Raw genomic sequence first — 27,810 nt, forward strand, 5'->3', positions numbered from 1 at the left:
AGCAGTTCAGTTATTATTTTTAAAAGTATCCTTAACTTAGTTGTCACACACTAGTAATAGCATATTTCCACTTACTAAACGTCGACTCACCCCTTTATTCTAACATTTTTCAGGTGAGCCAGATAGGCGAGCAGATCAGGCTCACAGATAGAGAGAGTATTTGGTCACCCTAGTTATAGGATGAGTTTTTGGCAGAATTGTCTATGTTTTTGGGATAGATGATACTGGAGTGACATTTTTGTATGGTCTGTACATTCTAGAATCTGGTATTGCACTCTATGTATAAATGGTTTCATAATATATGTTTCCGCTGCGTAGGAATGTTTACTGTATATATATAATAAAAAAAAAACGATAAGAATTTTGAGGTCTTTACACCATCTCTATCTTTGTTGGAGAAACTGTATGTTGCATTAAAACTGTAGTATTGAGATGACCGTACCCATATTTGTATTAAACTGTATTCTCGAATTAAAAAACGATATGATTTGATGTATATTCAAATAAGTATGGAATGAAATATTGTATGTAAATGTTCCAGATTTTTGTAAAAATAGCTAGGGGCGGCTAATTACCGTACGTTGATGAGTATAGGGACATGAGTTCCAAAATTATTCCAGGTTTTGTAAATCAGCTAGGGGCGGCTAATTACCGTACACTGACGCCATGTCTTGGCTAATTACCATGGGCGAGAGTGTCCGAATCTATATCTGAGGGTTTGAAATATCGTCTATTCTTTTCGGCTGGTCACCAATGGGTGTGAGCTACACCGTACTGGCAACGGTATCGCTGTGAGGTTTTGGTTATCGTAGGGTATCGGGTGCTTGAGTGTGACGACACTGACCGTATGTTGTATCGTATGTACTGGAATGGATTTGTGAAAAATACTGGAACTGTATTGAACTGTATGGAACTGTATTGAATTGTATTGTACTGTATTGTATTATGTTATGTTTTACGTCGAAATAACACTCGTATGCCACACACTGATATAACTTGTTTTCTTCCTTACTGAGAGGTGTTTCACCCCGAATATACAAATATTTTTCAGGTCCTTCGGGTCATTGAAACTAGCATTCTAGTGTCTGAAAGCGGGGGTGTCATTTAGCTACGTTTATTACCTGTGTAGGTACAAGTTTTGTAACCAGGTTGTTAGTGTTGGGTTTTGTAGACACCTGGAGTATGTATTGTATTTTGGGGACGTATATTCTAGTTCTGTATAGACTTTGGTATGGTTTGATGTATGTATAGAAAAAACATTTTTCGCTATGTATTTGATGAGTGTGGACATGTATGTAATTGTGTATAGGGTTTACGTGTACCCCACGGGATCGAACCCTCATTTAGTATAGTAACATGTATGTTTTAAATAATATAGAGACATGTTAAGTTACTAAAATCACACCTGAGACCCATCTGCGAGTTCGGGGTGTGACACACACTCTCAACTCTTGCACTACTGAATGCGTCTCTAGGTCTATCTTATGCCTACATTCAAACTTAAGCCCAAATACTTAGTTTTCTTGTAATCAAAACAAAACTCTACAAATTCATGCTCTAAAAAATAAAATAAAAAACTTCTAATTTTATAGTTGGTTGTTAAATGTTTAATATACCACCAAATTATAATTTATAAAAATAACTTCAGTTATTGTGTCACAAAATAAATTATTCATTGAACTGTCATAAATTCGTAACTTAAATGAGTCAAATATGGATTACAATATCCTTACCCGACCATCCACCTGATCCGCCACGAATAATCCAACCTAATCAACTTTACTAGGTTTACGTGTGACCGTGTCATATGTTACCATACCAACGTGTTTCTATCAATAACTTCAAATGAAAATTTTGGTAAATTAACAATTTTGAGCATATACAAATTTTTTGTAGGTAGATAGTAGTAACACAGAGTTGGTGTTGCCTTTCTCAATTTTTTTTTTTTTTATTCCAAAATATAGTTATGGTAAATCACACATGTAGGCATCTTTTGTTTTCATTTCTAAAGCCATATATATAAATTAATTTGTTACCTTCTTCAAGTAGTCTTCTTTGACGTTGTGAAGTGGAACATTGAGCAAATGTGAAGATGCATGTCTATTAATATCATGCGTCTCAAATGGTGTTTAAAATAAACCATTCACTATTCACTGTAAAAAGAAAATGCACGACACAAGGAATGTTTAAACTCTACAAATAGTTGTAAAATGATAAGAAAGAGGCCTTATTTATTTATTTATTCCAATTTCTGGCAATTCGGTATTTAGCAGTAATCTGTAATTCTGAAATCCTATTCACCATTTTCTCCATCCCTTGCATCAGTACAATCCTTATTCTCTCTTCTTATTCATACTCTTCTCTCTCCATTCTTCCCTCCCACAACCTCCCTCTCTCTCATCACTCCGTCTTCCATGATGATAGAGGTGGAGTTTCAGAATTTTTCCAAGTAGACACTTCTGCTCCATATCTATCACCTTTCACTGCATCCCCAGCGGCAAGGGACTCAAGTTCGGCCAATTCTTTTGGGGTTAGTTTTACGGATAAAGCTCCGATGTTCTGGCTGAGGTTTTCAACTTTTGTCGTGCCAGGAATAGGGCACACATCGATTCCTTGGTGATGGACCCAGGCCAATGCTAGCTGAGATGGTGTGCATCCCTTCTTTGTTGCCAATTCATTTACCCGCTCAAATATGCTTTTGTTATGCTTGATATTGTCAGGCTGGAACCTGGGCATATACTACAAAAGAGAAAATACTTATATTTCAGCATCTAAAACACCTACTGGGGAACAAGAAATATGTGTCACACCATTGATCTGTGTTAAGAAACCAATTTGCTTACACAAAAATGTTTCCCAATTCTTTGGAAGTTGAGTAAAAAGCAAATAATAAAATTTTATTTGCTCCAAAACACCAAAAGCATATACTCTGGACAACAATCAAAATTGAATATTCTTCAAGATGTATGCTTGGAGCTGAGAAACTAACATAAGAAATCAATGTCACATTTACGGCAGTAAATCTGAATCCATGTCAGAAAAACATAAATTAAAAATTAAGATATATACATTTCATAAGTACAAAGAAACCATGTTCACAGGAGGTAAACAATAAAGAGTTGGTTCTGTTATCAAGCCAATCTCTGTTCTTTTCTTAAGTTATCCAACTAGGTGGTTTAATGGAGTAGAAAAGCTTTGTGAGTTTGATAGAATCACCCTTAAAGCTGATAAATTCAAGACATTCATAACAATATAATGACCTTATTTCTAGCCAAACTTTGTTATACCATATATAGTGTAGTTCATACAAGAATAAAGCATAGAGGTATATATCAACACAAACCTTTCGGAAGTCATCATTTGACAGCTTCTCAAGTAAACCTGGACCTGACGAAAGGAATCCCCGTCCTAAGGGACTATAAGCAACAATTCCAATGCCAAGCTCTCTAAAGCGTAAAAAAGGATAAAATTAGAACTTAAAATTGCTAATGAAATATATGGGGAAAGGTATATAAAATAATTAACGCACCTGCAAGTAGGAACTATTTCTTCTTCTACATCTCTTGACCACAAAGACCACTCCAACTGCACAGCAGTTATCGGATGAACTGCATGTGCTCTTCTAATAGTGGAAGCACAGGCCTCAGATAGACCTATATATTTTATTTTACCCTCTTCAACTAGTTTCTTGAGTTCTCCCACCTTGTATAAGGGAAGAAAATAAAATTAGGGAAATTGTACAAGAAAGACTTGAAGAGCTGACGGAAAGGAAAAGTATCTCTATCTCCCCCCCCCCCCCCCCCCCCCCCTTTACCCCCAAAACGTGGGTGCGCGCACACACAGGCTCTAATTCTCTAGTTAATTGATTATGATCCTAATATTTTATAGATTTATAGGATGATAAGATACCCACGAACTTTGGAGATGAATAGTAAGTTCTGTAAAAGCACAAGAATTTGTTTTAATAAACTAATTCATACTACACTGCCTGATGCTATATATCTTTCAAGCAAACAATTATCATTCTTATCAACCAAGTTAAATCCAGGCTCTTGTTGCTACTGGTTGGACAATTACTACAAGATGAGTCTAGCTCTAGTTGTTGCCATCAAAATACAGAAACGTATTGTCATTCTCATCAACAAAGGACTTGGTTCTTTCGATTAAATAGATTTGGAGAAATTTGAACTAGAGGAGCTTCTAGCAGAAAAATGTCGCTTTCTGATTTTTCTAATTTTAGTGCCTCAAATACATTATAAGAAATCCATTGAAAGGAGCTTGATTTTTTATCAAACAATATTCAAATGTCTATATATTAATAGCATAGAAAATATAATCAGATAGAGAAATACAATTTATTACAACTTGTAATGAGTTATAGGTAGGCTAAGCGTGCAATGGATTACTCTGCCTATGGTTGAACATCTAAAGTAAATTATGAAGGATTTTGAACCTAAAACCATTTCAGTTTCTTTCTTTTTTTTTACTTCCTTTTTTGGGCAAATGAGTGAAGGAAAAATTAATTAGTGGAAGGGGGCAAACCGTGACTTCAATGGGGACTTTGGTGTCAATGCGATGCTGGTAATAAAGATCGATGCAATCCACCCCAAGGCGCTTCAGGCTGGCCTCGCATGCCGCCCTCACATACGCCGGATCCCCCCGCACCTCTCTCTTGCCGTCGGCCAGGCTGGCCCCGAACTTGGTTGCCAGTTCCACTCTCTTCCTCATGCCTCCCTTCAAACCCTATTAATTCATCAAAAACGTAAACCCAAAATTAAGGTTCAAATTAACTTCAAAATAATAACCAATTGACGAAGAATCAAAGCAAATTAAGGACTTCATTAATAACAAGTGACCTTCCCAAGGAGGAGTTCGTTGGTGTGGGGGCCATAGACGTCGGAGGTGTCGAGGAAGGTGATGCCGGCGTTGATGGCGTGGTGGATGAGATTAATCATGTCGGCTTCGGGCTTGGGAGGGCCGTAGAAGGCGGACATGCCCATACAACCTAGCCCCTGCGCGGAGACCTCAAGGCCTTGAGATCCCAGCTTCATCCTCCTCACCGCATTTGCCATTTCTCTGTTCCTGACTAAATTTCACACAGCTAGATGGAGACAGTGGTATCCGGAGTGGGTGAGGTTGAAGCTGATATCCACGAGTAGTGCATTTATAGGCAGTGCAGAAGGAACCTTTCTCACTTTTGAAAGACAGGAAGAAGGATAGATGGGCGACGTGGGAGGGAGTAGCTCTCTGGAAGTCAACCTTCCTGGGGAAAGATGCGTCACTCGTGACGATCGGAGGCAGTGCGTGTGACGAAATGAGGATCGTCTTTTCTTTCTCCCCAAGCACGAGCAGATTGCGTTGACTGCTAAGAGCCATTTTCTCTTTTTAACAACTTTTGTCACAGCTCCACCCATTAGCCAAGAGGCCATGACATAACCATACGAGCGTTACTTAATAGTTCATACATGCAAACCTAAAAGCAAAAGTTAAAATTTACAAAATACAAATAATATGATTCATACATATCCCAAAAATACATCATAAGCGATGTTGTCATTTCTTATACTTACACATATACAATCAAACTATTTTGATAATAGTACGAACAATAGTGTAGAATTAAAAGTAATTCTGAAAGGAATTCGTTATGCAAACGACTTCATTATTTTAGCATGCTCTTATATATAAATTTTTTTAGGTAAATTTTTTTCTTTTGAAAATATTCACTTTACAGTCGGCATGCTGCCAAAATTTTGTTAAAAACTTTTCTAAAATATGAGATAATAGATGTTGAAGTATATAACTGTATAAGTACCAAATGAGATGAGTAATGTTCTTGGAACCACAAATAGCTATTACTTGTGTAATATTTTGCATACATGGCGCCAAGATGTCGTCGAGGCCGACTTCAGTCCGGTCTTTCCACTACATCATCATTGACGGATGTTCCGATATCTTTCCTTCACATCTAGGGTTTCACGCATTTCAGCTTCATCAAAATGCCACATACCAAAACAGTAGGAAAAAAGGACAAAGCATCCTCTTCTTCTTCAAAGGCTGCAAGCAACAACGACATAAAGAAATGACTGGTTTTAACTCACGCAAAAGCGTTGTACCAAAATGACATCTCTACAATCGATCCAATGTTTTGTAAGGTTTTAGATGCTACTTTCTTTGAAGAAAATTTCCCTGAGATTCTTGAATTGTTCAAAAATATAGGATGGGATAAATTTGTTTTTCACCAAGTTAAGGGATATTACTTAGATCAGATTAAGCTTTTCTACTCAAACTTGGTAAAGAAAGATGTTGGATTTGACACCGAAGTATTTGGCCAAAAATCACACTTACTCCACACTCATTAAGGAAAATACTTCATATTAAGCATGGTGAATTTGAGAGTAATCCAGTAGAAAAACAATGGACTATGGAGTAGGTTTTTCGCCACAAGAATTTTTGCCTCTTGTAATGAACGATCAACCCATTTACTATGGCAATCCTCCACAATACAAACAGTTAAATCTGCAAGCACAAATTGTAGTAACCCAAAGAATAATGGTATTTTAATAATAAAGAGTGAGGAAAATGGAAACAGGAACAGAAAGAGGCAGTAGGCTTCGTCGACAACATTACATTTTGGAGATAATAATAATAATAATAATAATAATAATTTTAAGAAACTATCAGGATTCGTCGACGAGCGCATAAGGAAATTCATCGATGAATATAGGGGTTCGTCGACGAGAAAATATCGAGCGAAGATTTGGGCTGCTCTGAATTTCGTCGACGAATACAGGGGTTTGTCGACAAATTTACTAAAGGACTCGTCGACGAGATGACGTGTCTCGTCAACGAATTTGACCCTATAAGTAGAAAAAAATTAGATTTTTATCACATTTCAGCGCCCCTCTCTCTCTCTCTCTCTCTCTCTCTCTCTCTCTCTCTCTCTCTCTCTCTCTCTCTCTCTATGTCCCTTTCTCACTTCTCTCTTCGTTTCTGGGCCTGTTTCTCGCCGGATCGAAGATCTGAGGCTACCACAACGCTCTTGGCGAGGTTTTCTGCAAGTCTGCTACAGCTGATCGTTGGAAAAGTTGGGTTGGATTTCTTCTTAATATCAGGGTAAGACATTTTATTCAGTATTTGCCTTTCCCTCAGTTATAAGAAATGTTGTAGGTAAAAAAATACTGATATTTTGTTCTGAGAGATTGTGTTTTCAGGATGTTGAACTAAGAACCCTCTGGGTATAGAGCCAGTGTAGTAACAGGGAAAAAAAAAATTTTTTTTTTTAAAAATAATAAAATAATAAAATAAAATTAATTAACTAAATTAACAAGTAAAATGAATAGTATGATGAGGAAAATATATATATGTAAGTTATTATGATATACATTTAATATATAGGTTAAAGGTATATATATATATACACATAATGGTGTGCAAGCTTCTTCAAGAAGCTTGCTTAGATCTTTTTTTGGAAGTGCTCTCTCTTTCTCTCCTACGACTCTCTCTTTCTTCGATTCTGGGCTAGTTTTACGCCGGATCGACAAACCGAAGCCACCACGACGCTCCTGGTGAAATTCTCTACAAGTCTGTCGGAGCGAATCGTCAGGGAAACGAAGTTAGATTTCATCCCAAATCCAAGGTAAGACTTTATATTCAATATTTGGATTTTTGATAATTGAAGAAAGATATATTCGCGTAAAAATACTGAACTTTAATACTGGAAATTTTCATTTTCAGGGGTGTTGATTGGGAACGTTAGGAATCATCCCTAAGTTAAGGTAAGACTTTTTAAACCGAATTTGACTTAGTGATAGTTATAGAAAATGTTGTACGTACGAAAATACTAAACTTTAATTCTGCGAGTTTTTATTTTCAGGGTGTTGAGTTGAGAACCTTGTGGGTACGGGAAAGATTTTCTTAGGGGCTTTTCAGGAATCAGGTAAGGGGATAAACTAAGCTAGTTTTATTTTGAAAAAATGCATGTATATATATGTAGCATCTGGTTTCAGGAAAAATAAATATATTTATATATATGATTTATATTTGGAAAATACTATTTAAATGATGATATGTTGAATATGTGGAAAATTTGTTCAGTGTGGCATGAGTATAAAATGTATGAAAAACTTTTTTCTAGGAATTTGATTATGGCACGGATTTTTTATGATGGGAAAACCGGCGTACGGGCTGAGATATTTTTATATGTATATGTGATTTGCCGGCGTATGGGCCGTGCTATGTGGATGAGATTTGCCAGCGTACGGGCTGTGCTATGTGATTTGCCAGCGTACGGGCCGAGCTATGTGATTTGCCAGCATACGGGTTGTGCTATGTGATTTGCCAGCGTACGAGCCGAGCTATGATAAAATGTGAAATACCGCGCGTACGGGCCGATGATTTTCATGATATATGTATATGTGAAAAATGATATGAATGATTTGATAATTAATGATATCAGTTATCCATGTATCACGATTTTAGTATATGTATATGATATCAGAACCTAGTTGACTTGGTCTAGGCTAACACTTGCATGGTACCGTTGCTATGTGTCCATGGTCCTCGTGATCATGATATCTGTGTTAACGCCGCTGTACGGAGTGGTGTGAGATTGGATGGTCGATGTGGTTATTTTCAAGAAGTGTGCTATTATCGCCCCTGGTGTACGGACCAGTCTGGGTAGACCCATCGGACCTACAGACTACTGTTTGACTTGGCAGTGGTCGGCCAACCATTGTCAGGTCTCACTTTCGGGCCACACAGCCCAGTCATGTGGGGGTAATACATGACAACAACCAGCTAACCTACCAGGATTGTTTATGTTATTATTATTGTATGAGATGAGATATGTTTATGAAAACGTAGTATATTTTGTTATGTGTTCATATATATGTATGTTTTCCTAGATTTGATAAACAGTATTGAATATGTTATGTATGGTATATGTAGAATACAAAATACTCATGTTGCCACACACTAGTATTAGTTTATTTCCCTTACTGAGAGGTGTCTCACCCTTAAATCTTATTAACTTTTTAGGAGCCCCGGATAAAAGAGCGAGAAAAGCTCCACTGATATAGTACGGTCTATCTGCCCTTTTTGAAGGATAAGTTTTGTAGGGACAGTTAGATTTTGTGGGAAATGTCCCTAGGTTTTATTTTTGGGATGTATATATGAAAATACAGTGATTGTAGTAACTCTGGTATATTGTGGTATATGGTATTAAGATGTACATGTTTGTATATTTTCTGCTGCTAGGGCTTCTGCTTTATGTTTTGATATATCCCTGGTGCCCATGGGCCCAGGTGGATTGTGACCTGCTGAGTTGGAATGTATGATGTGATGATAATTTATTTATTAAAAAAAATATATGTGAAAAAGGAGCAGGTCGTTACAGTTGGTATCAGAGCCTAAGTTGCTAGGTTCTGTAGACATTAGAGTGTAGCAGGAACAATACCAGAGTTTAGGAAAGGATTTAAGGTTTTGTTCTATAGTCTAGAGGCAAGACTTCCGTGGTAGTTTTTGTGTTTTTCCTGGGGTGACGATTTTAGGAAAACCATAGTAAGCTATTGTCGAGTTGTGTTCCTAGAATGTAGGAGTGGGGATTAGCAATGAGTTAGAAATGTTGAGATAAGTGGTGAGGATAGGTGGGTAAATTATGAGGATAGGATTACTGAATTGCAAGTGCTATTTTCCAGGATGGATCCAAAAGGAAATAGTGCCCATGCGAGTGGCAGTGATGGAGCAGGACCATCAGGTGCAGTTGGGATTGACTCTGATGCAGTATTATATAGTGTGGCTCAGCAGGTTATGACTGAGATTTCTAGGAGCTCGAGGGAGCAGAGTGGTCCATCTACAAGCCATGGGTGCACTATAGGGAAATTTACAAAGATGAATCCTCCGGCGTTCTCAGGTGGAGTTGATCCTACAGCCGCTGAGAACTGGATGCAGGAGATTAAGAAAATCTTGGTTGTGCTGCAATGTACTGAGGAATAGAGGGTCCTCTTTGCCACCTATAAATTGACAGGAGAGGCTGAGAGGTGGTGGACTGCAGTGAGACTATTGGAGCAACAGAGGGTGACTCCGATAGCTATGACATGGGACCGGTTTAAAGATTTATTCTTTGACAGATATTTTCCAGCTACTGTGAGGGAGGCTAAGGTAGAAGAGTTCCTGATTCTGAAGTAGGGACAACTATCCATCCAGCAGTATGTAGCACATTTTATCGAGCTCTCTCGATTCGCCCCATACATTGTTCCTGATGAGGTGAAGAAGGCGAGGCAGTTTGAGAAAGGCTTGAGGCGGAGTATATTTAGGCAGGTGGTGGTGCTACGGATCCAGGACTTCGCTAAGTTGGTCGACAGGGCGGCCTTGGCAGAGATTGGTGAGCGTCTTGATGCGGATGAGTAGGGATAGAGGAAGAGATCTGCATTTACGAGCTACCAGCAGGGTCATAGGCCAGGTCAGTGGAGGAGAGGTAATCATGGTAAAGGGCGGAGACAGGGGACTGGAGGAGGCGAAGTGCAGACAGGGCGGGGTCCTCTAGTTTATTAGACTTATGGTAGGAGGCACTGGGGAGAGTGTCGAGCTGGTGGTGCAGTGTGCTACCGCTGCGGTAGATCGGGACATATAGTGCGAGATTGCCCTACCCCACCAGATGCAACTCCGGTGTGCTATCACTGCGGTAGATCGGGGCACATGGTACGATATTGCCCTACTCCACCAGATGCAGTTCCAGCTCCTAGACCATACCGGGGAGGTTACCAGGCGCCACGTAGGGGCCAACAAAGGAATACGGCTCCAGCCAGGGTGTTTACTCTGACGCCGGGTGAGGCTGAGGCATCAGGTGACGTGGTGACAGGTATGGTCATTATGCTTTCTTTTAAAGTTATTGCATTATTTGATTCAAAAGCTACAAACTCGTTTGTATCCTTGGGGTGTATTAAATTATGTGAGGCCGAAACACAATCATTAGATGTTGAACTGTTGGTATCTACACCGACTAGGTCGGTAGGAAGATGTAGTAAGGTACTTCGAGATTGTCCAGTTGATATGCAAGGGAAGACCTTGTCTGCTAATCTGATAGTGTTAGACATGCACGGGTTTGATGTTATATTTGGCATGGATTGGCTAGTGGCCAATTTTGCGAGCATAGATTGTCAAGCACGAGAAGTGATATTCAAACCTCCGGGGAAAGCTGAATTCAAGTTTGTAGGGTCACGTGTGCAATCCCCGCCTCAACTCGTTTCAACTATTCAGGCCAGGAGACTACTGTTGAGTGATTGTCAGGGGTTTGTGGCTATTGTAAAAGAGATGTCAGAGAATGAATTGAAACTTGCTAGCACGCCTGTAGTAAAGGAGTTTATAGATGTTTTCCCAGATGGGTTACCAGGCTTGCCACCTGATCGTGAGGTAGATTTCTCTATTGATCTACCTTCCGGTACAACGCCGATTTCTAAAGTACCTTATCGGATGGCACCGGTGGAGTTAGCAGAGTTGAAGAGTCAGTTGCAGGATCTGCTTGATAAGGGCTTCATAAGACCCAGTGTATCTCCGTGGGGAGCTCCAGTTTTATTTGTGAAAAAGAAAAACGGGACTATGAGGATGTGTATAGACTATAGGGAGATAAATAAAGTGACAATCAAGAATAGGTATCCTTTACCCCGTATCGATGATTTGTTTGACCAGCTCCAGGGTACACGGGTGTATTCGAAGATTGACCTCAGATCTAGCTACCATCAGGTGAAGGTGAAAGAAGAAGACGTCTCAAAAACGGCTTTCAGGACCAGGTATGGGCATTACGAGTTTCAAGTGATGCCGTTTGGTTTGACAAATGCTCCTGCGGTATTTATGGACTTGATGAATAGAGTCTTCCACCAATACCTAGACCAGTTTGTTGTTGTTTTTATTGATGATGTACTGGTTTATTCTAGGAACTGTGAGGAGCATGAGACGCACTTGAGGCAGGTTTTGCAGAAACTTCGGGAAAAGAAGTTGTACGCCAAGTTCAGTAAATGTGAATTTTGGCTTGAGAAGGTCGTATTCTTAGGGCATGTTGTACGCCAAGTTCAGTATTTCTGTGGATCCTAGCAAGATTGAGGTTGCAGTGAATTAGGCTAGACCGAGAAATGTCCAGGAGATTCGGAGTTTCTTGGGGCTAGCAGGCTATTACCGTCGTTTCGTTGAGGGATTCTCAGCGCTGTCAGGACCTTTGACACGACTGACGAGGAAGAATGTCATATTTGAGTGGGATGATAGCTGTGAGTAGAGTTTTCAGAAGCTGAAGCAGAGGTTAGTCACAGCGCTTGTATTGATCATTCTGTATGGGGGTGAGGGGTATACCATTTACAGTGATGCGTCCTTAAAGGGACTTGACTGTGTATTGATGCAGCATGGCAGGGTAGTGGTGTATGCATCGAGACAGTTGAAAGAATATGAGAAGAACTTCCCTACCCATGATCTTGAGTTGGCTGCAGTGGTACACACACTGAAGATTTGGAGGTATTACCTGTACGGTGAGCAGTGTGAGATCTTCTCTGACCATAAAAGTTTGAAGTATTTCTTTACGCAGAAAGAACTGAATATGAGGTAGAGAAGGTGGTTGGAGGTGATTAAGGATTTTAATTGTACCATCAGTTATCACCCAGGGAAAGCAAACGTGGTAGCTGATGCGTTGAGCAGGATATCCAGGGAGCTAGTGTTGGCAGCTATGGGGATCCAGCATCCGATCATAATGGATTTGGAGAGACTTGGCATAGAGTTGGTGGAGAGTGATCTCCTAGTATGTATTGCCAGCCTAGTGGTACAACCTACCCTATAGGAGAGAATTAAAGCTGCCCAGAAGGAAAATCCAGAGCTAGTGGAGGTGATAGACAGAGTACAGAGTGGGCAGGGGGAGGAGTTCAGTATCGCAGATGACGGAGCTTTGCAGTTCCACTCCAGATTATGTGTTTTTGCCGATACTGAGATCAGGAAGACTATTCTAGAGGAGGCTCACAGATCTTTGTATACAGTTCATCTCGATAGTACGAAAATGTACAGAGATCTGCGAGAGTCATACTGGTGGAGTGGTATGAAGAGAGAAATTGCCAAGTATGTAGCGCAATGTTTGACGTGCCAGTAGGTAAAGGCTGAGCACCAAAGACCGGCAGGGTAGTTGCAGCCGTTATTCATCCTGGAGTGGAAGTGGGATCACATATCGATGGACTTCGTGTCAGGATTGCCGATGGCGTTACATGGCCATAATGCCATCTAGGTGATTGTTGATCGATTGACGAAGACCGCCCACTTTATTCCTATCAAGATCAACTACTCCCTCAGCCGTTTAGCGAAGATTTACATTCAGGAGATAGTACGTTCTCATGGGGTGCCTGTATCTATTGTATCAGATCGAGACCCACGATTCACATCACGATTTTGGAGAAGTCTGCAAAATGCTCTGGGGTCTCAGTTATCGTTTAGTACGGCATTCCATCCTCAGTCAGACGGGCAGACTAAGAGGATGATACAGATATTAGAGGACATGCTCAGAGCGTGTGTACTAGACTTTGGGGGTAGTTGGACTCAGTTCATTCCATTAGTAGAATTTGCGTATAATAAAAGTTATCAGTCTAGCATTGGCATGACACCATTTGAGGCTCTGTACGGTAAGAGATGCCGTTCTCCTTTGTTTTGGGATGAAGTGGGTGAGCGGCGAGTAGTGGGGCCAAAGCTGGTTCAGCAGGCATGTGATAAAGTTGGTCTTATCAAGGACAGGTTCAATGCAGCTCAGAGTCGACAGAAGAGTTATGCCGACCATCGCTGCAGGAATTTAGAGTTTGACGTAGGTGATCACGTATTTTTGAAGATAACTCCGATGAAAGGGGTTATGCGATTTGGGAGGAAGGGTAAACTTAGTCCTAGGTTTATCGGTCCATTTGAGATTCTAGATAAAGTGGGACCGGTAGCCTATAGGCTAGCTTTGCCACCTGTATTGTCCAGGATTCACGATGTATTTCATGTTGCTATGTTGAGGAAATACGTCCCAGACCCTTTTCATGTCATTAGTTATGATGAGTTGGAGCTTAGTGATTCACTGGGATATGAGGAGGTACCAGTACAGATTCTGGATAGGAAAGTACATGAACTACGTAACAGGAAAATTCCTCAGGTAAAGGTTTTGTGGAGGAATCATGTGGTAGAAGAGGCTTCTTGGGAGTCCAAAGAGCAGATGAAACAGAGATATCCGCATTTATTTCAAGAAGTCTGAGTGGATAAAATGTAAGTAGTTAGGTAGTTTCTTTTGCAGGTACATGTAATGATTTGAATAGTGTAGTATTTTAGCTCTAGGAGAAGTTTCTTTTGTACATGTAATCTTCCAAGACTTGGAATGTAACCACGGTATTCCTCCGCCATAAGTGAGGGTAAGTAATAAAATGAGTAGACCCTTTTTCCTGATTAAAGGATGGCGAGTTATGGAAACAGTAAATTTCGAGAACGAAATTCTTTTAAGGGGGGAGGAATGTAGTAACCGGGAAAAATAAAATTTAAAATAATAATAATAAAATAATAAAATAAAATTAATTTACTAAATTAACAAGTAAAATGAATAGTATGATAAGGAATATATATATATATATATATATATGTGTGTGTGTGTGTGTGTGTGTGTGTGTGTGTGTGTGTGTATAAGTAAGTTATTATGATAAACATTTAATATATAGGTTAAAGGTATATATATATAAAGTGTGAAAGCTTCTTGAAGAAGCTTTACTTTAATTAATGATTACTATGATATTAATATATATACACACACATAATGGTGTGCAAGCTTCTTCAAGAAGCTTGCTTAGATCTTTTTTTGGAAGTGCTCTCTCTCTCTCTCCTCTCTCTCTCTCCTACGACTCTCTCTCTCTTCGATTCTGGGCTAGTTTTACGCCGGATCGACAAACCGAAGCCACCACGACGCTCCTGGTGAAATTCTCTACAAGTTTGTCGGAGCGAATCGTCAGGGAAACGAAGTTAGATTTCATCCCAAATCCAAGGTAAGACTTTATATTCAATATTTGGATTTTTGATAATTGAAGAAAGATATATACGCGTAAAAATACTGAACTTTAATACTGAAAATTTTCATTTTCAGGGGTGTTGATTGGGAACGTTAGGAATCATCCCTAAGTTAAGGTAAGACTTTTTAAACCGAATTTGACTTAGTGATAGTTATAGAAAATGTTGTACGTACGAAAATACTAAACTTTAATTCTGCGAGTTTTTATTTTCAGGGTGTTGAGTTGAGAACCTTGTGGGTACGGGAAAGATTTTCTTAGGGGCTTTTCAGGAATCAGGTAAGGGGATAAACTAAGCTAGTTTTATTTTGAAAAAATGCATGTATATATATGTAGCATCTGGTTTCAGGAAAAATAAATATATTTATATATATGATTTATATTTGGAAAATACTATTTAAATGATGATATGTTGAATATGTGGAAAATTTGTTCAGTGTGGCATGAGTATAAAATGTATGAAAAACTTTTTTCTAGGAATTTGATTATGGCACGGATTTTTTATGATGGGAAAACCGGCGTACGGGCTGAGATATTTTTATATGTATATGTGATTTGCCGGCGTATGGGCCGTGCTATGTGGATGAGATTTGCCAGTGTACGGGCTGTGCTATGTGATTTGCCAGCGTACGGGCCGAGCTATGTGATTTGCCAGCATACGGGTTGTGCTATGTGATTTGCCAGCGTACGAGCCGAGCTATGATAAAATGTGAAATACCGCGCGTACGGGCCGATGATTTTCATGATATATGTATATGTGAAAAATGATATGAATGATTTGATAATTAATGATATCAGTTATCCATGTATCACGATTTTAGTATATGTATATGATATCAGAACCTAGTTGACTTGGTCTAGGCTAACACTTGCACGGTACCGTTGCTATGTGTCCATGGTCCTCGTGATCATGATATCTGTGTTAACGCCGCTGTACGGAGTGGTGTGAGATTGGATGGTCGATGTGGTTATTTTCAAGAAGTGTGCTGTTATCGCCCCTGGTGTACGGACCAGTCTGGGTAGACCCATCGGACCTACAGACTACTGTTTGACTTGGCAGTGGTCGGCCAACCATTGTCAGGTCCCACCTTTGGGCCACATAACCCAGTCATGTGGGGGTAATAGATGACAACAGCCAGCTAACCTACCAGGATTGTTTTATGTTATTATTATTGTATGAGATGAGATATGTTTATGAAAATGCAGTATATTCTGCTATGTGTTCATATATATGTATGTTTTCCCAGATTTGATAAACAGTATTGAATATGTTATGTATGGTATATGTAGAACACAAAATACTCATGTTGCCACACACTGGTATTAGTTTATTTCCCTTACTGAGAGGTGTCTCACCCTTAAATCTTATTAACTTTTCAGGAGCCCCGGATAAAAGAGCGGGAAAAGCCCCGCTGATATAGTACGGTCTATCTGCCCTTTTTGAAGGGTAGGTTTTGTAGGGACAGTTAGATTTTGTGGGAAATGTCCCTAGGTTTTATTTTTGGGATGTATATATGAAAATACAGTGATTTTAGTAACTCTGATATATTGTGGTATATGATATTGAGATGTACATGTTTGTATATTTTCTGCTGCTAGGGCTTCTGCTTTATGTTTTGATATATCCCTGGTGCCCACAGGCTCAGGTGGATTGTGACTTGCTGAGTTAGAATGTATGATGTGATGATAATTTATTTATTAAAAAAAATATATGTGAAAAAGGAGCAGGTCGTTACAACCAGAATTTTATAGGGACTTTTCAAAATTAAAGTAAGAGAAATATGCTATGCTAGGATTTTAATAAAGTTAACAGAGATTTCATAAACATATATTTATACTAGTTTATTATATAATATTTACAGAATATGAGTTTAAATGATTGTGTGGCCTGAGTAGATTTTCATGTGATAAAGGAATTTATGCAACTTTTATAATGTATCATACTATACTGAATACACAGATTTTGACAGCATATACAGTTTATATAGTTTTTCTCAGTATATGGAGTTATACAGAATATGTAGATATAGATATATATATATATATATATATATATATTCACAGAGATTGTACAGAGAAATTTACATGCATATACAGTTTTTATATGAATAATTTCATTTAGCATATATATATATATATATATATATATATATATATATATACATATACATGTATACAGTTTTATTCAGATTAGTATATATATCACGGCTTTATATAGAACAATATATACAGAGTTATAGTATGTCATGTTTCCTATTACCATAACATACAAAGTATACAGACAGATATACAGAGATAGTATCAAGATGCTACAGATACAGTATACAGAGATACAGTATTTACAGTACAAAAAGATAGCGTTATGGTAATTTTGAAAACATGATGAAAACAGTAAAAGAGTATGTATATATATAGTATAAGATCCCTGTGGAAAGATTACAGACAGATACAGTACAGATATAGATTACAGAGCACGGTACCATTGCTATATACAAATAGAGTACAACCACATATCTCAGATAGTGTGTGGGTACCGTCAGCCGTGCTCGAAGAGGTTGCAACTCCCCAGTTCACTGGGTGGAGGGGGCCGATTTGACGAGGTAGTAGTCAGTCCCGAACCTAGGAGTGGATGCAGTTTGGCTGGGTTGAGGTAGAGTAGAGTATATTGACTTATTTGGAGGGCTAACCAGATGAAATCTCACCTACGGGCCGCACAATCCTGTCATGAGGGGTCAAATCATGACGTACAGAGTCTCAGGGATAAAGTACAGTTATGTATATGTATACAGTTTTACAGTATATGATGAGTATGGTATGATATTATCAGTATGAAAAGTAGAAAGTATAGACGATATAGTATATTTTATATTGAAAAAGAAAGATTTACTTGAAAGATATGCTTTACAGATTATTTATTGCATTACAGTTCAGTTGCTATATAAAAAGTATTCTTAACTTAGTTGCCACACATTAGTAATAGCATATTTCCACTTACTAAGCGTCATCTCACCCTATTATTTTAACATTTTTTAGGTGAGTTAGTTAGGCGAGCAGATCAGGCTCGCGGATAGAGAGTAGTTTGATTACCCTGGTTATAGGGTGAGTTTTCGTCGGAGTTGTGTATATTTTTGAGTAAATGATGTTGGAGGGGTATTTTTGTATGACTATAGCCTATATATACTGAATTCTGGTATTGTATAGTATATATGTGAATGGTTGTATGATATGTGTTCTCGCTGCTTAGGTATGCATATGGATATATATAATATAAAAAAAATGGTAAGAATTTTGAGGACGTTACACAAATTCTCCACAAGATCATTGCTTATAATATAATTCCCAGATCAAGATCTTTTGATCCTTCTTCGATTGCTTCGTAATGTGGTGCACATTAAAAGGGAAGAAATTAGATTTAGCTAGTCTCATACTAAAATGGATGGTCATGAAACTCTAATCTCCCAAAATTGGACTTCCATATGGAGGTATTCTTTCCTTGGTCTTCGCCCACTTTCATGTCCTCACTCCATCTTCAAAAATAGTGAAGCGAATCCATTACAACGTATTCTCCTCCACTACACTAAAGAGAATAGGTTACAAGAAATATATCGAGGGATGGACGTTTAGGGGGAATAGGCCGACATGACCAGCACCAGAAGAACCTAACCCAGGACCAGAAGAAGCTGATATGCCTACATGGTTTCTTCCATTTTATCAGCATTATACCAGCTTCAGTTCTGAAATGAGGGATGGTTTTTCTTCTTTTCAAGATAAGATCTCAAATATTGATGATAAATATTCTTTACTGGACCAACGCATTACCAAAATAGAGCATCATGTCACACAAAATGACACTAATTCAAATAAAGAGAGTCATGAGAATGATGATGAAAACTCCCAAGCAAAATCAAATGAACACACTGCTGAAGCTGAAGAAGAAGAAGAAGAAGAAAAGGAATCCAAAGGAAAATGAATTGCTGCAGATAGTGACACTAATTCTGATACATAGACTTTCGATGTTGTTTTTTCTATTTTGTATGCTACACATACTTAGTTTCTGGTTGTATTATGCCTTTTTGTTGATGTCAAAAGGGGAAGTATGTGTGTGAGCAAAGTCTATGAGTTTATATATGTATATACTGTGAGTTCTATGAATTATGAGTTTTATATATGTATATGCTTCTATGATAAATATGAAACTTTCAATCTAAAACTTTTACCCTTCTGAAATTATGTCTTAATGAGATTATTTTAAGTCTATGCTTATTGACAGGGGGAGCATTAATTTTATTTTATATCTTTGCTCTTTCTTTGTCATCATCAAAAAGGGGGAGATTGTTGGCCTAGTTAGGCTTACGAACTCTTGATTTTGATAATAACAAAGTAAAGTTATCTAATATGTTTCCAAGTGATATTATTTCAAGCAAAGATAATTTGCTCAAAGTTCACATACCCTGGCATGAAAGCTCTCAAGGATCAAAGAACAAGGAAAGCCTTATATTAATTCTAGTGATCCATAATGAAAGTTTAGAGAAGTATGAAAGATCCAAGATCAGCATCAAAAGGACTCAAAGCAAAGAAGTGTCAAATGTGTTTATAGAACAAGCTTTGCAAGTACTTCAAAGTTGATTCAAATATGAATTTTCATTTTGAAGTGCATTAGGCAAAGACATACTAAAAATTCTGAATTTTTAAAGTCTTGGAACATGTTTTTTAAAGTTAAACAAGTTTATACTCCAAGAATATGTAAGCAAAAATGAGAGAGATAAAAATGTTTTTAAAAGAAGGAAAGTTTGTTGGATAGACGACTGTATGTCAATAGACAGATGACTGGCAAGTTAAGAAACCTGAACAAAGAAGACAGAAGCTTGACAGACGACTGTTAACCAACTGACAGACGACTGTCAATGAAAACTGAGACGATTGGGTGTGTTTAGTCAGTTGATTGTGACCCTTCTGAGTGTTTTTAAAACTGAGTTGTTATGGTGACAGACGACTACCAACCTGAGGACACGCGACTGCCACCTCTCTGTTTGTGAATTTTGTAGTTGTAATACATGGACAGCCGACTGCCAATGACTACACAGTCTCTTGGCTCGCGGTAGATTTCAAAATTTTCAAAGGGCATATTTTTGAAATTTAAATTATTTGAAGCCCAAACTAATTTACAACTTGGACCCTACTCCAAGTAAACTTGGGGAACAAGCAAGAAGCCTTTCTATAAATACCCTCAAGTTTTATTAATTTAGACACCAAGAAATCAATTCAGCTATCATACTCTCTCAAAACCTACTGAAATTCTGAAAGTTTTCTAGTACTCTCATCACTCACAAAAATCTCCAAAGTCTTGCTGAGTTTGTCACTGTGATTGTGCATCAATTGTTGATTCTTTCATCTATTGAAAGATACTTACGGTGATAAATCTTTAGAGCTTCTTATTGAATTTTCATATTCTGAATTTACTGAAGTACATAGTTTTTCAATTTGTACTAATCAGTTCTTTGAGGAGCAAATTCTTGTACGCCTTGTTTTGAATCTTTGTAATAGATTGATTGACGGTTCGAGTGCTGAATTGTTGGACCAAACAAGGGGATATTGTTTGGAGAAGGTGGGCTCTAGCCTTACCCAAGGAGTGTTGTAAATGGTATTGTTCCACCTAGTAAAGGAACGGTGATAGTGAATCCTTTGGTGAATTTGCCAAGGACGAGGACGTAGGCTGTGTTGAAGCTGAACCTCATAAAATCATGTGTTCTTCTTTCTCTTCCTTACTCTTCATTTTTTCAGCAAAAGTTAAAATCTATGTGGTTGCTTTAAAATTAACAAATTTTGAGTGTTCGGTTGCTAAATAGACCGGAAGGTAATTTGTTTTGGTTTGATCAGCATTGATTGTAGAAACCGAAAGGGACTACGTTGGTTGATCTTCCTTAACTTATTATATTGAAAGTTTATTTAAAAGCCGAACATTGGGAAGAAGTGTAATTGTGATATAGAGCTTATACAAGTTCAGTAAATTTTCATATTGATACAGGGCTATTATTGCAAGAATTAAGTGGTTGATAATTTTACTTTGATTGTGATTACTCTGAATTAATTTTGATTGTATTTGAGTATTGATTATTGATATAACACAAAAGGTATTAAAAAGGAGGAATAAAATTTTTAAATTCCAATTCACCCGCGCTCTTGGGAAAACTATTCCAATTTCACTACCTACCATGCATGATGCAAATTATTACAAGCCGCAAGGTGTACAGTCCATAATCATTATATCCCATAATGAAGAAATAAAATAATAAATACAAATACAAGACACAATTCTTCATTCTTTGGCACGAACACGACACGCCATCATGGTATGTCTTTTGGTCCGAATATACGTGCTCACTAAACCTATATGCAAGCCTAAGTACAATTATTAGTACCAAGAGTATTCGTCATGATCAAAATTGGGTGTGACCTATTAGGTCAACATAAATGAATAATTCATAATATGGAATTGCCTAGGCATCTTAATTTGAAATTTTAACCGGAGTGCACAAGGTATGAGTAACTTTGATACATTCTGCAATAAGTGTTTGTTGTAGTACAAACAAACGACACTTTTTTACAAAAGTGCTTATTGTAAGTGATAAGTGTTATAAGCGCTTTTTTAAGGGCTCCGAAACACTGACTAAGTTCTTTTTGGTTACCTATTAGGTTGCATATGACTATTTATTTATTTATTGCAAGCTAGTCAGAACTATTGCGCTTTCATTGAATATCTTGTGAAGATACTAGATTGAGTTGATAGTGGTAGTATAAATGCCATCTGCATGGTTGATGCAGATTTATATATTGCATGCTAGTAGTGAATCTAGGATTCTCGCATGCCCTTCTATATATATATATATATATATATATATATATATATATATATATATATATATATATATAAACTCCTTTTTAGGTCAAATTTTTTTGGAAAATTGTTCCAATTACAGTCGACATGCTGCTAAATTTTGTTAAACCTTTCTCAAAAATGAAATTAGAAATGATTTTGCTAAAAATGTTTTTGAAAGGATGAGTGAAATTCCTTTATAGAATGTTGCATGCTTGAAATGAAATACTTGCTATATACCTCTTATTCTAACATATTTTTTTATTCTTTTATTTTTGAACTTCATTTCCAATGAACGGATGCTTAAGAACTTATTATATTGAATGCTAGTTACAACTATTGCGCGTTCATTGAATATCTTGTGAATATACTAGATTGAGTTGATACTGGTAGTATAAATGTCATCTGCATGACTTATGCAGATTTGTATATTGCATGCTAGTAGTGAATCTAGGATTCTCGCATGCTCTTATATATATATATATATATAAACTCCTTTTCAGGTCATTTTTTTTGGGAAATTGTTCTAATTACACTCAGTATGCTGTCGAAATTTTTTTAAACCTTTCTCAAAAATAAAATCAGAAATAATTTTTCTCAAAATATTTTTGAAATGATGAGTGAAATTCCTTTATAGAATGTTGTATGCTTGAAATGAAATACTTGTTATATATCTTTTATTTTAACATATTGTTTTATTGTTTTATTTTTGAACTTCATCGCCAATGTACTGATGCTTAAGAACTTATTATATTGCATGCTAGTCACAACTTGTCGCGATGTCCTGGACCCTGCCCAGAGAGACCACTCTCTGGCAAAAAATGGGTGCGACTACAAACTGGAAAAAATGGATGTGTGGTTTTGAAAATGTGATTTTTCGTAGAAAAAAAGTGTACGATGGAGTCGTCACTTCCCTTTTGAAGTACAGTTAGAACACTTGATTGCAACCCCATTAGGGGTAGAATTGGTCTGCGTCACCAGAGTCGGGTTCGGGAGTACGATTACGTGAGGGGAAGGTATTAGCACCCCCTACGCTCCCGTTCTTATGAACGATACTAGATTAATAAAAAATTATTCCCAAAACAAATCTAACAAGCCTGTCAAAATTACTCTTTTTCAAAAATCAAAAGAATGAAAATACAATATAGGTATTCCCTCAGAACTGGGGCAATCCAATACTCTAAACAGTCTATGCCCTTGGTTGCAATCGTTGGGATGGAAAATCAAGAAAATAAGGATACAAAGTACGCTTTTAGAGTTTTGAAATCTGTAGGTTTTTCTAAGTAGGAAACTACTATTCCGGGAGGTTTTGAAATTTTTTCGAGATGAAAATGATTTTCTGGGTTTAAAAAAATATTTTTTGTGATTTTTAAGTGTGAAAACGTTTTTTGTGATTTTTGTGATTTTTCCCGAACTTCAAAATAGCACAAAATAAAAAAATAAAAAAAACCCATGAAAATCAAAGTATAAAAATATTTTTTGGATTTTTTGAGATTTTTGTGATTTTTTTGAATTTTATGGATATCTAAATAATAATATACAAGTGCAATGGAGAAGACCAGCGTGAACCGATTCCGGGAATGATGAACCAGTCAAACATTGACCGGTACGGGGGAAAACTAGTTTAAGGTCTTGGTTAAGACCAATCAACACGCGTTGCCTTCTGCGTGAGTTTGTGTGTGCAAGTGTATGTTAGAGTGCATGAATGATGCATGATCTATGACCACGTGCATGCATGGATGAGCGTGTGTATGGGCACACATGCATGCATAAATGAGCATGTGCACGAATGTGCGTGCATGCATGAATCAGCATGTGCATGAATGCATGCATGTATGAATGAGTACGTGCAAGAACGTGTGTGCATGCATGAACGAGCACGTGCATGAATGTGTGTGTGAATGATGCGCACACGTATGAATGTGTGTGTGCAGGGATGTGCACGTGCATGAATGTGTGCATGCATGATTGGGTACGTGCATGAATGTGTGTGCGTGCATGAATGAGTAGCACATGAATGTGTGTGCATGCGCGGATGAGCACGTGTATGAATGTGTACGTGCATGAATGTGCACATGTGAATGAGTGCATGCATGAAAGTGTATGTGATGACCCAAAAATATATATACGATTAAAGCACAATAATAATAAAATAACAAAAATGGTCATTAAGTTAATATCAATACAGAAGTATTTTTTTTTATAGGATCCTTGATTCCATGTTTGATGTCTAAGAAAGACCTTGTCTAAGCGAGTGCTCAGAGACCATTGCGGCTCAGTCGCTCCCTAGAGGTCGGCCTGGTCAAAATGAAATTTCATAGGATAAACAGGATAGACACTATTTGTACACATAAATAAGTATATATACATAAAAATAGACATAATTTGTAGAAATACATAATAAGATGATAATAATATAGGTATCATATGTGGGGCCCACAAAACTATGTGGGGTCCGCATGAGTCCCGGAACCACAAGACACTATTTATATACGTAAATAAGTACATAAAATAATGTTTTAACTAATATACTTTGTAGAAATATATGATAAAATAACAATAATATAGGTATCCTATGCGGGGCCCACAAGACTGTGTGGGGCCCACATGAGTCCGGAAACCGTATGAAGGTTTACACGAGTCTCGAAACTGTGTAGGGCTCATAAAATCGTATGAGGATTATTGGAGTTACATACGATCCATTTGGGTCTCGAAGTTGTGTGGGGCCCACAAGACTACGTGGGGCCCATAAGATCATGTGGGGCCCACCCACATGAGTTTTCAAAATTTAAATTTAATTCTTGTTCAAAAATAAAATAAATAAATACTAAAAGTAGTTTAAAATTAATAACAATGATAATAATAATGATAATAATGATTAAGAAAAATAATAAAATAATTAATTAAGTAATTGATTAATTAATTAGGTAAGTAATTAATTAAAAATTTATTTAGTGGGAATGGTGGCAAGCACTCCCACATGGCCTCCATCCCTATCTCATACTCAACCCATACCTTGCCCATCCCTTGCCCATTCTTTAATTTTTAAAAATTATAATTTCACTCATCTCCCCATACTTTTATAATTTTCATTTCTTCCCCAAAATTTTCCTATAAATAGGGAGCTCTCAACCTTCATTTTTCACAACAAATTTCCAAGGAAGAGAAGGATTAGTGAATGAAAGAATTTGTGGTGGAGAGAGAATTTTTGAATAAGTTCTTAATCACCCACTCTTTCCGATCTCATTTCTTAGAGATAGTTACAGTGTTCATAAGGAAGAAAATAAGTAAATTTTGATTATGTTAGTTTTTTTTAATTTAAAATTCATACCCGAGTTTATTTTATAAGTAAATTTCAATTATGTTAATTAGTTCCACAAAATTTCCATGAGTTTATTTTTACGCATATTTAATTATACCAGTTCTATCTTTAATATACTTGCATATATTTTTGGGTTAAAAAATGTTCTAATCCCCTCGGGTAAATTTTCAGCATTTCTTTCTATTCAAAAATAAAATTATATATATTTTTAACACAAAAATTGTGTGGCATGAGTTTATTTCTAAGTTGCATTTTTTTTTTATATGAAAATATGAGTAAAGATGATATTTTCACGATATTATTTTAAATTACATAAATTATAATAAGATGATTTTAAAACCCCTTATGGCAACGAAAGTTCAAAGTTACAGATGTTCGGTACCGCAGCTTAAAGTTTATATGGATCAGAGTGCACCCACACTATTTACAGAGTGGTTATTTATGTTAGTGGATTTATCCTGAGTGCACACCTGGTTCCGGACCAGGACTTAATAAGGAAAATCTCACTTAAAGTTTACGTACGTTGATTTAGTTTGGTCGGTCAGCCAGCTAAGTCCAGTTTTCGGACCGCACAACCCAGTCATGGGGGTAAACATGACTTACGGCAAACAGGCCTAAGGGTGGTTTTTACAATATATGTTTATACATATTTAATTACGTGTATAAAATTACTGATGATTTGAAGGAAAAGTATAAGTTTACATGAAAATGATCATTTTAGTACTTAAATGACGATCTAAAGAAAACGTATAAGGAAAAGTATATGTATATTTATCATTAAATATTTATACAGCTTTAAAGTTAAAAGTTCAATTTAACAGTTATATTATATGATTATAAAATTTTACTGTTATAGTTGATGGTAAAAATTTTATGTAGAAATTTTTAAATTTATATTTATTCTAAAAGAAATTTTGAAGTTATAATGTTAAATATTGTTTTACGAAATTTTTAAAAAGCTTATTTTTGCCACACACTAATAATAATCTTATTTACTTATTGAGCGTCGTCTCACTCCAATCATATTTTTATTTCAGATAACTTTGAAAAGCATGTTGAAAATCAGGCTTAGCAAGCATGCGGGTGGGGATAGAAAAATAAAGATTATTTAGAAATATTAGTATGATGCCAGATATTTATGCTTATGTAATTTTTCTTCTTTTGAAATAAATGGTTGTAATATGGATAATTAGTGCTCTGGATTAATAATAATTGAGTTTATTTGCTTCCGCTGTAAATTAGTAGTAAAAAGTTAATATCTCAGGCCCCTCGGGGTCGGGGTGTTACAGTGTACATGCATGATTGGGTACGTGCATAAATGTGTATGCGTGCATGAATGAGTACGAGCATGAATGTGTATGCATGCATGGATGAGTACGTGTATGAATGTGCACGTGTATGAATGAGTACATGCAAGAGTGAGCATGTGCACGTACCTTCATGCATGAATGAATAATGACACTAACGTATGAATATGCGTATGCAAGTGAGGCACGAGTGAGCATGCATGTGCGTGGTGTGAACGAATATGCACATGCGTGTGTGCATGCATGAGCAATGACCTAGATGATGACATGATGCATGAACATATGTATTCATGGATAAGAAGGAAAGCGCATGCACGGTGTGTGAATGAGCATGCATATGCATGCATGCATGAATGAGCAACGACACATATGGTGTGTGAATGAGCATGCACATACATACCGGCATGGATGGACAAAAACCTGGATGATAATGCCATGGGTGATATCAAAATGCCCAAGTGTACGTGCGCATGGATGGGAATGAGCATGTGACTACGTGCATTGCATGCATGTACACGCATGAGCACGTGAATGTGTGTTTGAGTGTGAGGGCATGCATGTATGTGCATGAATGTGAACGTGTGTGTATGTGCGACTGCATGTATGCATGCATATGCATGTAAATGCATGTGTATATGGATGCATGTTTGCAAGTGTATGCATGTGCATGTGAGTGTGAATGAATGCATGCATGCATGTGTGTGTGAGTATATATGAAGGCATGCATGCATGTACATGGATGTGAATGTGTGTATGTGTGAGGATGGAAAGGCATGCATGGCATGAATGGGCATACATATGCATGCATGCATGAACGAGCAAAGACATGCATAATGCATGGACAATAACAAACCCGCATGCATGCATGATGTGTGGTAGGTATGCACATGCATGAATGAATGAAGTCGTGGGTGATGATGCAATGCATGCATGCATGCATGAATACGTGTATATATGCATGTGGGTATGTGAAAGTGTATATGAATGCGTGCATGCATGTGTGTGTGGGTGTATATGAATGCATGCATGTATACAACATGTGTAACATGTGTGAGCACAAACATGTGCAAACAACGTGTGCAAAAGGTGTGTGCGTAAATGTGTGTAAAGGAACTAATAGACAAGTAAATGTTAGTATGCAAGATAGTATGTGTTAGTATGCAAGTTAGAGTACAAGAAATTAAATGTTAGTATACAAGAAATTAAATATTAGTATATGAGAAATTAAATGTTAGTGTACAAGAATTTATAAGTTAGTATACA

The 27,810-nt window shown here is 37.1% G+C and overlaps 1 protein-coding gene across 1 annotated transcript; it reads right to left on the bottom strand.

Moving 5' to 3' along the window:
• Window positions 1–2,211: 2,211 nt before the first annotated feature.
• Window positions 2,212–5,219, bottom strand: LOC131146695 (probable aldo-keto reductase 2). The gene is made up of 5 exons (XM_058096443.1): window positions 4,857–5,219; window positions 4,543–4,743; window positions 3,530–3,702; window positions 3,344–3,446; window positions 2,212–2,739 (listed from the first exon to the last, which is right to left on the bottom strand). Exons 1-5 carry the CDS (start codon window positions 5,070–5,072, stop codon window positions 2,401–2,403), a joined length of 1,032 nt encoding a protein of 343 aa, XP_057952426.1. The 5' UTR covers window positions 5,073–5,219; the 3' UTR covers window positions 2,212–2,400.
• Window positions 5,220–27,810: the final 22,591 nt, after the last annotated feature.

This window comes from Malania oleifera, chromosome 13 (assembly GCF_029873635.1).
Source record: "Malania oleifera isolate guangnan ecotype guangnan chromosome 13, ASM2987363v1, whole genome shotgun sequence".
In the NCBI taxonomy this organism is placed as follows: domain Eukaryota; kingdom Viridiplantae; phylum Streptophyta; class Magnoliopsida; order Santalales; family Ximeniaceae; genus Malania; species Malania oleifera.

Excerpts from the sequence above, each read along its gene's own strand:
- LOC131146695 (XM_058096443.1), bottom strand. The coding sequence starts at position 5,072 with ATGGCAAATGCGGTGAGGAGGATGAAGCTGGGATCTCAAGGCCTTGAG. Across the intron at positions 4,744-4,856 it reads ACGAACTCCTCCTTGGGAAG|GGTTTGAAGGGAGGCATGAG; the intron begins GTCACTTGTTAT and ends ATGAATTAATAG. Across the intron at positions 3,703-4,542 it reads AAGTCCCCATTGAAGTCACG|GTGGGAGAACTCAAGAAACT; the intron begins GTTTGCCCCCTT and ends CCCTTATACAAG.